At 38.1% G+C, this 16,628-nt stretch overlaps 1 protein-coding gene across 2 annotated transcripts in view; it reads right to left on the bottom strand.

The window, feature by feature from the left end:
* Window positions 1-16,628, bottom strand: part of LOC136864824 (eukaryotic translation initiation factor 3 subunit E) — a 365,794-nt gene that overhangs the window by 17,246 nt on the left and 331,920 nt on the right. For both annotated transcript variants that reach the window (XM_067142266.2, XM_067142267.1), the window contains 2 exons: window positions 4,050-4,261; window positions 3,680-3,914 (listed from right to left, as the gene is read on the bottom strand). In XM_067142266.2, the coding sequence (XP_066998367.1) occupies window positions 3,680-3,914; window positions 4,050-4,261 (447 nt within the window). The remainder of the gene's footprint in view (window positions 1-3,679; window positions 3,915-4,049; window positions 4,262-16,628) is intronic.

The following is a 16,628-nucleotide window of genomic DNA, read 5'->3' as shown; positions in this document are numbered from 1 at the left end:
TAAGATTACGTCCATGCTCTACTTTCAACACACTCCTTTGGTGCAGAGAAATTTTAAGCCAGGTAAGTTTTCCTTCTGACTGCTGTTGCCATTTTCCTTGTTGGTAATAAGCTGTTACAGTACAAATCTGTTCTTATATGATCGGATAACTTGCACGATCATACTTGTGGTGTACAAGGTTTCAATTGGCTGGCGTTTTGTTATGTGCACTTTGTGAGGCAGTGTTTTGGTTTGCTTATGATAAAAAGATGCAACTTTTGAAAACCCAGCAACAAAAACTTCAGATTATAGAGTAAGACGAAAGAAATTCAAACAAAAAGAAAGTTGATATTGCAAAACAGTTAGATTAATCTGCTTCCATGCTGAATACTATAACATGAAAAAAAAAACAAGAGATACGTGAACAGGTGCAAAAATTTCGGATGTCTGCAAAGAAGAGAAAAATGGGCAAGGAATTGAAGTGTTCTGATATGACATCAGCGAGCTCGGGTTCCAAGAATTTCAGTGGATGGTAATATTTTGCAAGAAAATGCTCTAAGAATGGGTGTTCAAAATCTGTCTGCTTCAAATGGATAGATTTCCTGGTTTAAGAATCACAGGCTGGTGTATAAAAAACTTGTTAGCAAGAGTACTGCAATTGACGGTTTGCCTGTGGAAGAGTAGGAAGATAATCTCTTATAGATGGTCGAAGGATGTGAAGCAAAGGGCATCTATAAAGTAGATGAAACTGGCAGATATTTCAACCCTTAACCATTTTCTCCTTTCTGATGAATTTATGTGTCCGGATCATTTTGGAATGAAATGTTGCTGAAACAGAACTCATAGACGAATTTACTCTATTTATTTATCACAGTTCCAAAGACTTACAAGGTATAATTTCTTTCTCAAATTGTAACTGAACTGGATCAATGATTTTTGTATGGTTTGAAAGTAAAATAAGTCAATTAACTGTCTTATTTCCTACATATGGAATAAAATCTTTCTTGCACGACTTTCAACAATACTTATTTTCTGACAGGTAATCTTACATCAACTGCAGATTTCATCATCACACTCTTGGTAGCCACTGCCCAAACATGAATTGTATGATATGGAATCATCGCAGCCTGAAGGGTGCTCTTCGCAAGCAAATCTGTTTTCTATGTGTAGTAAACAACTGTTTAGTTAGGTTTAACCCTTCAGCAATGGGGAATATGAGTGCTGCTTTACCCAGCGGACGGAGGTGATTCAGACGCGAGCACTAAGAAACTGCAGCAATCACTTTAAAAACTGTTTAGCTCAAGATAATTTTCAAATATTTACAGCAGAGACTCAAAACAATGTAGTTTATATTCATTCACTTCATATTTATGTTATAGCCTACTAATGGAGACGAGACCTTCCACATTTTATACAGAATGAAAATGACATTCTTGCATTTGAATGGGTTCACAAGGCAATGAGAACTAGGGTAATTGTTGTCTCAGGAACTTTGAGTGGAAGAACCGGGAATAATAGATTCATTTAGCACAAATTCCAGGTTAATGGGACAATTAGTTCATGAGAAAGACAGCGTATTTTGGCGTCTTTTTTTCGTCCATTACTTGGTCGTGCACACTATGTCCTCCCATTCCTTATGTTATGAATTCACTCTCGCTTTGCTCAGTTCAGTCTAGTGTAGTGGTGGTATCATCTGACTGATTAAAATTTATTACTTCGCATTCATTCAAACTGCACTGTGCCGTGGTTCTGCGCCACGCAGTACCATATTTCAAAGTGACAGTAAGTCAAGTAATTATGAGTCATACGAGGTTTCTTTTTTGCTATTTGCTTAATATCGCACTGACACAGATAGGTCTTATGGCGATGATGGGAGAGGAAAAGCCTACGAATGGGAAGGAAGTGGCCATGGCCTTAATTAAGGTACAGCCCCAGCAATTGCCTAGTGTGAAAATGGGAAACCACGGAAAACCACCTTCAGGGCTGCCGACAGTGGGGTTCGAACCCACTATCTGCTGGATGCGAGCTCACAGCGGCACGCTCCTAACCGCACGGCCAACTCACCCGGTATACGAGCTTTCAAGGTGTTGAAACAACTATAGGAATTCTCACCAGATGATGTAAGGTAAGGTAACTCGTGTCCTCATCCAGAGGTAGTGCAGCTCTTTTCAGGCACACCCCCAATCGAAGTGAGCTGCATGTACCATTTCAATCACATACCAGCCCTCCTGCCATTCTTAAATTTCTGGCAGTACCGGGAATTGAACCCGGGCCCCTGAGGACGGCAGCTAATCACACTAACCGTTATGCTACAGAGGTGGACACCAGATGATGTCATCATTCATATCAGTGAAAAACATCCACTAGAATGCAGAAGAATTTTAAGCCTATATGCTCTCAAGTGGAAAAACGGTCAGACTGTTTCAAACTTTTTAGAAACAAAGAAAGAAACACTCATTTATACATAGAAGGAAGGCACATTCACCTTCAATGATGCACCATTTCCACTGCAACAACTTTAAAACGTTACAAGCTAGAACAAAATGAAGTTAGGCCTACAGGGGTCTATACAACATATGGAGGTCAGCATCAAGGGGTTATTACTCCAACGCTTGCTCTTCGCAAGCAAATCTGTTTTTTTATGTGTAGTAAACAACTGTTTAGTCATTTTAATGACAGCTGCTGCGTTTAATAATGAAAAGCAACCAACATACGTATCAGATTCTGCATAAGCAATGTTACACAGCTGCATAAACTAGCCAGGCAGCAAACTGTTAAGATTAAAAAATACTTAAAACACAAAGCAGGTGCTGCATGAGTTTCAAGATCACAAAGCACAAGAAGAAACTAATAATCTTACTGTTTTCTTGTCCCAGTAACTACTTTAATGATTTGAAGAGAACGCCAAGGTACTGGAATTCTGTCCTGCAGGAGTTCCTTTGCCGGGCCAGAGGTGTAGGGATAGCATGCCTGCCTCTTAGCCAATGGCCGCGGGTTCGATTCCCAGCCAGATCAGGGATTTTTACTGGGATCTGAGGGCTGCTTCGAGGTCCACTCAGCCTAGGTAATTAGAATTGAAGAGCTATCTGGCGGTAGATAGCGAACCCAGTCTAGAAAGCCAAGAATAACAGCCGAGAGGATTCGTCGTGTTGACCACACGACACCTCGTAATCTGCAGGCCTTCGGGCTGAGCAGCGGTCGCTTGGTAGGCCAAGGCCCTTCAGGGCTGTAGTGCCATAGGTTTCGTTGGTTAGCAGTTCTTTTATGTGTTGATAAATCTATCAACATGAGGGTGATTTATTTGAGCACCTTCAAATACCACTGAGCTGAACCGGGATCGAACCAGCCATCTTGAGCTCAGAAGGACAATGCTCCACCACATTGATTAATCAGCCTAGTCATGAGTAAACTGCATGTGCTTAATACCCTTAAAACAAAACTGAGAATAATTTTGGAAGATAAATCTTTATTTGAGGCAATTGGTAGTGTAATCACTGGGTAAACATCAAAGACACGAAAGCTTTAAGCAATTTTAAATAATGGTGTTTATAGCTGTAAAATATGTGTGTAGACTGCAGTTGGCAGTGAAACTGTGAGGAGTGAAGGAAATACGAGACCCATACTATATACATCGAATGCGAGTAAAAGGAATAGAAACGGTAATTATAGCACTGCCTAGTGACATTTGACATTTACTTACATCTTGGTTTCGATTCTTCAGTTTCTTCTCAATCAGATTTTGCAGAGCTTCAGAACGTACAGACAGTGTGTCAATCTTCTCAACCAACTGTTGGTATGGTGAAAGGGGTTCAGTTCCCATCACAACATGACCCAGCTTGGAGTCTATCTTAGCATCTAATCGTGCATTACGAATAAGATTAACGATCCAGCATTCAGCCTCATCAGGATTCATGTTCAGCTTTTCGGCCAACATGCTGAAAATTAAATTTATATTTTATTCATATCATCACGTCAAAGCAAAGATTCTGAATTATATCTTTAGGTATATTTTGCCTCAAATAATAATCAAGAGATCTTAAATGTGTTATACCAGATTTATGGATACCAACCTGATACTGATGCACTGATGAATTCGACAAAAGGTCTCAAAGATCATGAGACGGGCATTTTCAATAAATTCCTCAAGGCAGGCAATAAGGAAAAAGTCATTGAAGAGTACTATCTGGCACTCATGCAGCTTCTGCCTGGCTCCATCAAAATCAAAATTGACAAGAAGATGTTCTAGGAATTCTGTAATGGGGTCCTGGTATGTATACACCTCCTGAATAAATACATATTTTTATTATTAAAGAATTAAGAAGATAAAATAATCCCTCAGGGTCATAAATCATTCATACACTACCTTCATATTTAAATGTTAGCAATTTTTTGGTAACGTGTCATTACTGCTTCTTTTTATTAATTTAGCTGAAATTACACGTGACCACAAAGATCCAGAATATTACAGTAAATGTGTAAATTAATAGCCTACATCAGTTATGAACAAAGAAAATGAAATACGGTATAAATACCAAAAATAAGAAATTTGTGATTTGTGGCACACTGAATGTGTTGACATAAAAATCAGCTAGAAATGGTATCTCAATATTCTGATAGATCCCTTCAGTGCTGTGAGGCCAATGGCATGGAGAGTCTGTCACAGAAGTCTGCAGAGAAGGACATAATCATGTTTCTGGAACTTAAATCTTCTTCCAATATGTTCAATTAAAAGTAAACAAAGTTAAAGGTTCATAAAACAGATTGCTCTACTGTTCTTCTAAGGTATAACTGTTTCAAAGAGGGATGAGGTAAAGACTGATCAGAACTTTTTTTCTTTTTTTAGAATTTGCTTTATGTCGCACCAACACAGATGTTTTAGTGATGATGGGATAGGAAAGGCCTAGGACTGGAAGGGAAATGGCTGTGGCCTTCATTACGGTACAGCCCCAGCATTTGCCTGGTGTGAAAATGGGAAACCACGGAAAACCTTCTTCAGGGTTGCCGACAGTGGGGTTCAAACCCACTATCTCCCGGATGCAAGCTCACAGCTGTGCGCCCCTAACCGCACGGCCAACCCGCCTGGTTTGATCAAATTCTTGCCACTGTGTCCATGAAAAGCAATTGGTACATAATGCGTGCAGTAAACTTTGTTCTCGAAATATTATAGTATTACTTAGCCATTAAAGTCATCAAATTTGACTTCTACATAACTTTGAAATCTTAACACACAGTGCTCCCTTATGTGTTATAGTGCTCCATAAACTGCATCTGACAGCATCATCTAAACTTCATTTTAACATGTGCATCTTTGTGTTTTTGGCTATATTTAGTGCCTCACTAGCAGAAATCAAACAGAATTAATTAAATTTCACATTTTATTTTTCTATGCATTGTTTTACACTTATTTGTAATTGGCTGCTGATGACCATGAATAATGGTCGAAACCGGTACCAATTTTAATGGCCAGGCAGGCATCAATTTTTGGTAATGAGACAAACTCTCTCATAGTGCATTGGCACTGCCGGTGGCTTAAAGTAGCCTAAGCAGTGGCCTCCGCGGTATGCACTAGCCATGCGTCTTGGTGAGTGTGCTATTTACCAACTGATGAACCCAACTTAGCACACCAGGGCAAAACGCTGGCAACCAGGAACGAGTTAGCTGGAAAATTTATAATGCTCAATAACGGACCATTTACATTATTATTCTAAGATTGACCAAGATATATCACACCACGTCATTCATGCTCCTCAACTGTTCCAGTATTGCACTTTTTAGTATTTTTTTTTCTCTCCCCAATTGTTTTTTCTATCTCATATGTTTCAATAACTTCATCTACTCAAGAAATTGCTCTGTACTTCAAGTATATATTTGATCTACGACTTTTACATAATTTTTGGATCTATCAACACACAGTGCTAATTTCTAAAATTATACAGTGCCTCAAACTTGAACAGAACTCTTCAAGAACTTACTCTGTACTTTTAAATATGTATTTGACATATTTGATCTACGACTTCTTCATTATATTTGGATCTATTGATATGCAGTGCTAACCTCTAAAATTATACATTGCCTCATAAACTGCAACTGAACTCTACTAGTATTTACTCCGCACTACATTTAAGTGCGTATTTGATTCTTCTTCACACATAGTGCTCTCTAATATATATATATCTTAATAACGTATTTGATCCATGACTTCTTCATAGACGCATTACTAATACTTAAAATTATACAGTGCCTCATAAACTACAACTAAAAATACGTGTTTGACTTTAGACTTCTACATAACTTTGAAATCTCAATGCACAGTGCTCCCTTATGTGTTATAGTGCTCCATAAACTGCATCTGACAGCATCATCTAAACTTCATTTTTACCTGTGCATCTTATTTGTAATTTTTGGCTATATTTTAAAGATTTTAGTGCTTCACTAGCAGAAACCGAACAGAATTATTTAAACTTTGCACTTTATTTTTCTATGCAATTTCTACGTAATTGGCTGATGATTACCATGAATACTGGTCAAAAAGAGTACCCATTTTAATTAAATAGGAATGTAAACTTACATTTCTTATTTTAATAGTACTGAAAGATAGAACCATTATATACCTTCTTTTAACTTAATATTACTTAGCCATGCAAATCCATATTCACATACTTTGAACTGTGATAAACATAACCTATGTCATTATGAGAAATTTGCTCTCTTCTTAGGACACACATACATAATTTGTGATATCTGAAACCATTTCTTTTCAATTTCGACTCAGTTAAGTCATAAATGTTACGTTCTTCGGTCTGCCGAAACTAATTGTGTAATAAATTTATAAACTACCTGAAAGATAAAACACATGGTAAGAGTATCATACTTGGAAAGGAAACAACTTAAATATAATACAATACAATAACATTTTTCATCTCTTCAAAGGAGCATATAACATGAAAAGAAAATACAAACAACCCTTACATAATTTAAAGTAGGCCCTACATCAAATTTTTGAAAGGTGCCATGGAGCAGCTCCAACATTTTCAAAATAGTCAGCAAAACTCTCTCAAACTGTCTCTGCAGCCTTGGGCCTTGGTCGTTCTACATCATGCATACCAACTATGGATAAAGTATCTTCAAACTGCAAACCATCCTGCACCCAGATAAAATTGTGCAATATTACATAACAACTGCAAAATCTTCAAGACCCTACGGAATAGGCGCCATTTATTGTTCATGATGCCGAAAGTGCACTCAATAAATCTGCGGACTCTTGTTAATCCGGAGCTGAAAACTTGCTTTTTAATAGTTAAACCGAGTTCCATAAGGACGACTAATTCTGCCTGAGAGGTCAAAAGCCTCATCCGCAACAATGATATATAGCAAAATTTGATCGGTGTTTGGCAATGGACAATGTTATGGAATGTTTAGGCTGCTTGTGGATAACAATTTCGACACTTGCGCTGCTTAAAAATAGCAAGAGTCCAGATTTTTTCTGTAATTGCCAATATAAACTAAAGTAAAACAATAATTCACATTGCATACAGCCAGCAGTGTTATTGAAAAATATTTCTTATAGCTGCAATATAGTGAGCCACTATGCGTTGGTTGTATTATATGAATACATTTGCCATCAATGCAGTTAGGATAATTTGCATGCTCTTCAAATCTCCGAGCAAGGTCACTCCATTTCCCATTGTAAGGAACAGGCAGTACATTCGGTCTAAGTATATGCCAAATCTTCTGACGCACATCTTGAATAATTGCACTCAGTGTTGAAATTCCAATCCTATAAATGCAGTGAAGTTCAGTCAAAGTGCATCCAGCTGCAAGATATCTGTAACAAAATTTAACAATTTATATTCTGTATTCTATACTTGTGACTTCCCCTCTCGGAGAACAATCATCAAACGAGAAATGCAACCAAGCAAGCAAAGGGCGCCAATCTTTAAGTTGAGGACTTAAAGATAAAAATTTATAATCAAGCTTGGACGGACTCTTATCACAGGGGTGGGGTGATAGTGCACTAATCATTAAGTAGGAGAATTAAAAATCAAAAGGCTAGTTAAGGCAGATTGATTAAAGTGAACTTGAAAAATACTATTTATTATATTTAATATAAATGACGACGGTTTAACGAGAACTGAATTTAAAATGGAAAATGAATTTAACAAAAAAATTGAATGACTCTACTTCGCGAAAACTTGCAATATCTTTAACTCGCTTGCTCACCATGTAGTCTTGTTCTGCTGATCCTTGGAAAGCTTCCATCCTTGTAGCGGGAACATCATCGGTCGTCTTTGAGATCTCTTCATCTGCAGCTAAGTACCATTCCTGCCTTGCCAATTGCACCCACCACTAATTGGAAGATGACTTCAAAACTACCACTCCCTATTATGCTCTATCCCATATATTGGAGATAAGCCCTAAGTCATAGTTAGAAGAACCACCTTGGGTTATATGGAGAGGATACTCAATTAAGAATCCTTCCAACTTTACTGAAAATGTTCTCTGAAGTTTCATTTCTATCTAGATTAAAACTATCTATTGACTTAGACTGGTTCAAACCGGTCTTGTAGCCGTGCTGTACGTAATTCCTGATGAGAGTGGCTATACACCCCTCATTCAGAATTTCTAAGTATCGAGACGAAGAATCAAGTAGATTATCACGTAGAAGATCAAGTAGCGAATGAATACGTAGAAGATCAGAAGAAGATCATTAAGATCATAAGATGAAGCCACGAGCTCCAACACGCCCTTTTATAACCTTCTCTCGCGCTAATTACAGGTCGCTACACGTGGTCCAATCAGATGACACGTCTCTCCCCACTCCAGATATTAGAGTTGACGGGCCATAACCAAGATATCAACTGTTCTTCTATTCGTCCTTTCACTCAGTATCCATGGCAACATGACGCTCCTTTGAAAATATAGGCGTTGATCAGTTTGAATAATTCTGGTCGAAATACGGTAGCTTACGTTACCACGCTTGAACACGTGCTCGCTTTTCTCAGAACTTGATGTCTAAATTTGTCCTTCCTTCCTCCTCGGTGATGTGGCAAGATAGAGGAAATCTACTGCAAGTTAATTTTAACCGACTGTCGCAAGAATCTAAGTGAATATTAGGATATTCAGCCCTCGTTTACAAGTCGTAGTTACAAAGTAATGAAATGATAATGAGCAAATGATTAAACATGAATTATAATACACTTACATACCAAGATAAATATCATGACGTTAAATTCCTGAATTAATTACACATAATAAAATTAATATAATTACACTGTAACGTCTGGAACGTTACATACGCCCCCATGAGTTCTTAACAAATATCATATGAGTTGAGAACTCTCACACTTACTCCCACATTGACTTGAAATACCTCTATTACCTGCCCATAACGAGCGACATTATTTTCATACAATTAATTATATCTCACTCTTTCCATATCTCTTTTAGACTGCTTACCATTGCGACTGTCTGTTATTTCAGTTCATCTTGAGGTTTAGATACAAAATTATGCCCAACATAAGCAACTTTCCATTTTTGTAAAAAACAAGATTACCCTAGAGAATATAACATAATATATATACAATTCAGATTACAAACTCTGCCGAGTGTCTATTTGTCCTTTTTACTTCCCATCTTTCCGACATTCTTTGCTAGATAGCAGTAACACGTTCTCTTCCAATCTTTTACATTAAAACCATGGAAAACAAATGATACAAACAATTTACACTTTTATCACTCTTTCGAATGTTTCAACCTTATCTTGAAGCATGATGCAATACACTTCACACAAATACACACGTGATTTAAGCTCACGGTAAAATTATTGCAAGTTAGAAATGCACATACGGGAAAATTAATTATTTGCCGTCGTCAGCTTTAATTAGCCTTCTGTAACATCTCAGAAAACAAATAATATATAAAATTTCATGGCCTCACATATGGAAAACAGATGATCTATCGTCAATGAACGAGCGTAAATCTACCGCCACACAAACACCTTCCTTGTTTACAAACACAACTAGGAAATACCACCACAATTGAGACGTAAACACATACCGCTGGTAGTCTGACATAACAAGTAGCAACTTCCCCGAGTTACTGACCTATATCTCACAATCCGGTTCAGCCACCTCACACGACAGGTATCTCCGTAAACTACTAATGTTATATGAACCATTCATTACGCTCTCGCCATCCGCTAACTTGTAAGCACAGGGTCCTAGTTTTCTATGTACTTTATAAGGGCCTTGATATAAAAGAAAAAATTTTTTTGTTACCTTATCCTCACTATTTGACAACATGGGAACTCTCACCAAAACCATATCACCTACCTCAAAGTTATCAAGTACCTTACGTTTCTGTTGCCTTTTACGTTTATCTCCAGATTTAATCAGGTTCTCCCGTGCCAGTCGGACGTAAAATTCAGCATTACGAGGTGGTTCCTCAGGCAAACCTAACACTCTCACTACGCTCTCGCATTCAATACACAGAAGTATTGATCCATCAGACTTAGGCACGACAATTAAGGGATTAACATGTTGACTGTTTGATAATTCAATCACATCGTCTGCTAACATAGCTTGAATTTGATCCTCTACGGCTTTTGCATATTTGTGTGGTATCGGATACCGCGGTCCGCTGAATGGAGTCTTATCCAGCACAGAAAAAGAATGTTCATACAGATGGGTAACACCAGGTTTCTCGGAGAAAATCTCCACGTGTTCACATAACACTTCAAATAACTTGTCCTTCTGGATTTCATTTAACTCATTTCTACTTACGGCTTCTTTCAAGCCACATATTTTATCCTCATTAATCCACAACTGACACAACTTCAGGCCCTCACTAGCCTCTTCATTAACTTTAGAAACCTCTCTCATTCTCCACACTGTACTAACTTCCGTTTTCCTCTGAATTTCCTCCTCAAACTTGACCTTGATATCCTCATTATTCCACCTCAAATTTAGCACTAGATCATTGTAATTTAACTGAGCCAATTTTAACGTTAACCAGTCAGATCCCAAGATAAGATCAAATATCAAATGCGGAATTACCAAACATATCTGAACGCTAATAAAATTATTAATACAGATCGGAACAACTACTTGTTTACAAATTTGCTTAGACTTCTTTCCTACAGCCGTAATGATGAAAGTAGACTTAACAGGCATTTCCTCCAACTGAATACCCTGTTTCACTAATGACTCATACCACTGAGAACTAATACATGATATTTGGCTACCAGAATCAATCAAAACTTTAACCCACGCCCCCCAGACTTTCAATTTAACAACGGGATTGACTACTTTATTACTTGAATCTCCATTATTCTGCTCGGGTTCATACAACAAATCGTTTCTAACATCTAGGTCATATGGTAACACTTTCATGGCAAGACACTTCGCTACCTTCGTACTAGGCTGGAATTCTGACCTAACATTACAGCCTCTAGTTAGTTTAAAGGTTCCCTTTGTGTATTGACGTTGGACTCATTAGTACATTGCTCTGGCCTCCGTTGGGAATTTCCTGTCCTATATTCCGGTACTCCGCTCCTGCTGTTCTGCTGAGGTCTGAACTGATTGCGAGCTTCGTGATTCTGTGTTCTACCGTTATGTCTCATTCCGTTGTGATGACTAAAGTTCTGAATATTCTCCGTTCTACTCCTAAGGTTACCTAAAGCATCAAAACTGCCTAGTAGGTTCTCCATCTCCTGAATAGTACCAACTTTTTGCATGCAGGCCGCTTCTCTCACCCTGTCCGGAAAATGTCTCAAAAGTAGTCTTACTACATCAGACCCCTCAGTTATACCATCTAAGTTCTGACAAATCATGACATGTGCCAGGAAGTACTCGGTCATAGTAACTCCCTCATGCTGTTTGTACCTCCCAAATACCACCCTTTCTCTCTCCCGAGCTTGTATCGCTTCATTCCAGAATTTCTCTCTAAACTTATTTCTGAATTCTTTCAGGTTCGTCATCGTTTGCCTATATACCATGAACCAAGACCAAGTTTCTCCTACAAAAGCATGGTCAATATTTTCCATAACGTCTTCCCAGTCCATAGACCCTTCCTCTAGACGCTTTTCAAACCGTTTTTCTATCATCTTAAGGAAATCTAGCGGGTTCGTTTGTTTCCCATTAAATTTAGGTAGTTCAATTTCCCTAATGTAGCTAGTTCCTAGACATTGCCTTCCCGTGAAAACCTGTTTATCCTTTGCCACCTGTTTTAACTTATTTTCTGCTTTCTCCATCCGGCATTCTACATCTCTGTCTCTCCTATCAATTTCTCTCTCCAAATTAACCTGCTTCTCTTTCAATGTCCTAATTTCAATCTTATTCTCTTCAGCTATCGCAAACCTTTCTTCACTTGCCCGGGTCTCATCTTCTATTCTAAGCTTTACCGTGTCAATCTCTTGTTGGACGTGGTCTTTAAATATCCGTATTTCCCCTCTTTGAGTCTCAACTCTCTTATCAATACTAGTGACCTGCCTCATTACTTCCTCCCTAGTAGAGTTGTTTTCCTTCCCCATTAATTCCAGGAATTCACTTCTCTGTTCCGCAAACTTTTCTTCTACCTTTTTCCCTTGCTGTACATATTCACTTTCCTGGTCCTCTAATCGCTTATTAAAATGTTCATTTTTTACCACCAGATCGCGTAACTGCCTACTGTGTTCGTCCATTCTCCGATTCGCTTCCTCCTTATTTTCCCTCATCTCCCTACTTAATTCAGCTTTAGTTTGCTCTAACTGTTCTTTAAGTTCATATTTAATATTCTCAATTTTAGTGTTAGTTTGTTCTAATTCACTTTTAAGCTCAGATTTAGTTTGTTCTAATTCACCTTTAAGCTCAGATTTAGTTTGTTCTACATCTGTTTTAATTTGTTCCAATTCACTTTTTATTTCAGTTTTACTGTCCTCTATCTTACTTAACATTAACTGCATCATTCCCATTAACTAATCATTATTATTACTTTCATTGTTAGTGTTTACTTCCGCTTCGCCCCCCATCCTACTATCATTTGACTCCATACTGACTTCTTTCTGTTTGCCTTCACTCTCCATACTACTTACACTTCTATCTTCAATTTCCTCTACTAGACTACACAACTCTTCCTCTGAACTCAATACGTTATTGCCTTTTATCGCCCGTCCACTGCGCAACATCCTCTCCTCTTTCGTCTGATCAGCCATGACCCTTCCCACAATCAAACACTCTTAATGAAACGTGGATATCCAAATTTTGCCCATAATACGAATTCTGATATCGTTACTGTTATTAACTGCTCCGTACTTAATGATTTTCTCGCCACACGTTGGAGCGGCATTTATGTGACTTCCCCTCTCGGAGAACAATCATCAAACGAGAAATGCAACCAAGCAAGCAAAGGGCGCCAATCTTTAAGTTGAGGACTTAAAGATAAAAATTTATAATCAAGCTTGGACGGACTCTTATCACAGGGGTGGGGTGATAGTGCACTAATCATTAAGTAGGAGAATTAAAAATCAAAAGGCTAGTTAAGGCAGATTGATTAAAGTGAACTTGAAAAATACTATTTATTATATTTAATATAAATGACGACGGTTTAACGAGAACTGAATTTAAAATGGAAAATGAATTTAACAAAAAAATTGAATGACTCTACTTCGCGAAAACTTGCAATATCTTTAACTCGCTTGCTCACCATGTAGTCTTGTTCTGCTGATCCTTGGAAAGCTTCCATCCTTGTAGCGGGAACATCATCGGTCGTCTTTGAGATCTCTTCATCTGCAGCTAAGTACCATTCCTGCCTTGCCAATTGCACCCACCACTAATTGGAAGATGACTTCAAAACTACCACTCCCTATTATGCTCTATCCCATATATTGGAGATAAGCCCTAAGTCATAGTTAGAAGAACCACCTTGGGTTATATGGAGAGGATACTCAATTAAGAATCCTTCCAACTTTACTGAAAATGTTCTCTGAAGTTTCATTTCTATCTAGATTAAAACTATCTATTGACTTAGACTGGTTCAAACCGGTCTTGTAGCCGTGCTGTACGTAATTCCTGATGAGAGTGGCTATACACCCCTCATTCAGAATTTCTAAGTATCGAGACGAAGAATCAAGTAGATTATCACGTAGAAGATCAAGTAGCGAATGAATACGTAGAAGATCAGAAGAAGATCATTAAGATCATAAGATGAAGCCACGAGCTCCAACACGCCCTTTTATAACCTTCTCTCGCGCTAATTACAGGTCGCTACACGTGGTCCAATCAGATGACACGTCTCTCCCCACTCCAGATATTAGAGTTGACGGGCCATAACCAAGATATCAACTGTTCTTCTATTCGTCCTTTCACTCAGTATCCATGGCAACATGACGCTCCTTTGAAAATATAGGCGTTGATCAGTTTGAATAATTCTGGTCGAAATACGGTAGCTTACGTTACCACGCTTGAACACGTGCTCGCTTTTCTCAGAACTTGATGTCTAAATTTGTCCTTCCTTCCTCCTCGGTGATGTGGCAAGATAGAGGAAATCTACTGCAAGTTAATTTTAACCGACTGTCGCAAGAATCTAAGTGAATATTAGGATATTCAGCCCTCGTTTACAAGTCGTAGTTACAAAGTAATGAAATGATAATGAGCAAATGATTAAACATGAATTATAATACACTTACATACCAAGATAAATATCATGACGTTAAATTCCTGAATTAATTACACATAATAAAATTAATATAATTACACTGTAACGTCTGGAACGTTACATACTTATATTAATCTTTCTAGAGGAAGACTTAATGAAAAAATGGAAAGGAATCCAAAGCTCCTTCTCCAGAAAATTGCTAAAGAAAAAGAATACACACTCGGGGGATGGAGCTTCACAGAGGAAAACTTATGTTTATTATGAGATGCTTAATTTCCTCCTACCTGTCTCAGGAAGTAACAGGTAAAAATACATCTTGAATTCTATATTTATTATAGCTGAATATATTTTCAGATTTATATGTAAGAAAATCCCTAGAATAAAAACCGTAATAGTAAGTGCAGAAATATGTTACTTGTAGTTCCCGTCTATCGACTTTAGGATAACAAATACACTATTGTATGATAATTAGTTACCTTTGACTGCCTCTGCGATCTGGTCAGTATACTCATGCTTTATTTTTAAAACAGTACAACTTCCAACCTTGAACCCGATGATGGAAGGGATGAGTGTGCCAGTACGAATAAAGAAGTAGAATCTGTTAATGATGTTAATGTCATTAATGCTGAAGTAAATGTGTTGGCAGAAAAAATAAAATCTTTAAAAAGCAGAAAAATGTGTCATTAGAAGTGCAACTGCTGGAGAGCATACACAAAACGCTCCAAAATAAATTGGATAGAAAAGAAGACGATGGCAACAGGGCATTTTTTTAATGTCTTTACAAAAGGGAAAGCCTTTTGGAAGTTGCAAGGGTGGCCATCTAGATGATTGACTGATATGGCCTTGTAACAATAATCAACACGGCATAGCTGTGTTAATACTGCTACACGGCTGAAAGCAATGGGAAACTACAGCCGTAACTTACTCCCCATGACATGCACCTCTCTCTGTATGAATGATGTACTGACGATGGCTTCCTCCCGGGTAAAATATTCCGGAGGTAAACTAGTCCCCCATTCAGATCTTCGGGTGTGGACTACACGAGACAGGGCAATCAACAGGAAGATGGATACTGACATTCTACGAGTCGGAGCGTGGAATGTTAGAAGTAGCTGGTATAAGTGAAGTACGCTGGCAGGAAGAACAGGATTTTTGGTCAGGCGTATACACAATTATCAACACAAAATCAAACAGGGGAAATGCAGGAGTTGGTTTAATAATGAATAAGAAAATAGGGCAGTGGGCAAGCTACTACGACCAGCATAGTGAAAGAATTATTGTCGTCAAGATAGGCACCAAACCAATGCCCACCACAATAGTTTAGGTCTACATGCCTACTAGTTCAGCGGATGATAAGGAAACTGAAAGAATATATGAAGAGATAGAAGATTTAATACAATATGCGAAAGGTGATGAGAATCTAATTGTGATGGGAGACTGGAATGCAGTGGTAGGCCAAGGAAGAGAAGGTAATACATTAGGAGAACTCGGATTGGGACAAAGGAATGAAAGAGGAAGTCAGATGGTTGAATTCTGCACCGATCATAATTTAGTCCTTGCCAATACTTGGTTCAAACACCACAAACGATGGCTGTATACGTGGACCAGACCTGGAGACAATGGAAGGTATCAAACAGACTTCATTATGATTAGGGAGAGATTCAGAAACCAGGTGTTGGATTGCAAAACTTTCCCAGGAGCAGACATTGGACTCTGACCACAACTTCTTGGTCATGAAATGCCATTTGAAGTTGAAGAAATTGAAGATAGGAAAGAATGCAAAAGGATGGGATCTAGACATGTTGAAAGAAAAGTGTGTGAGGGATTCTTTCAAGGAAAATGTTGCACAAGGACTAAATGAAAAGGCTGAAGGAAACACAACAGAGGAAGAGTGGATAGTCATGAAAAATGAAGTCAGTAGGGCTGCTGAAGAAATGTTAGGAAGGAAGAAAAGATCAACTAAGAATCAGTGGATAACTCAGGACATACTAGACCTGATTGATGAATGACAAAAATAC

The sequence above is a fragment of the Anabrus simplex genome, chromosome 2 (genome assembly GCF_040414725.1).
Source record: "Anabrus simplex isolate iqAnaSimp1 chromosome 2, ASM4041472v1, whole genome shotgun sequence".
Lineage (NCBI taxonomy): Eukaryota > Metazoa > Arthropoda > Insecta > Orthoptera > Tettigoniidae > Anabrus > Anabrus simplex.
This window is presented reverse-complemented; position numbering and strand designations above follow the sequence as displayed.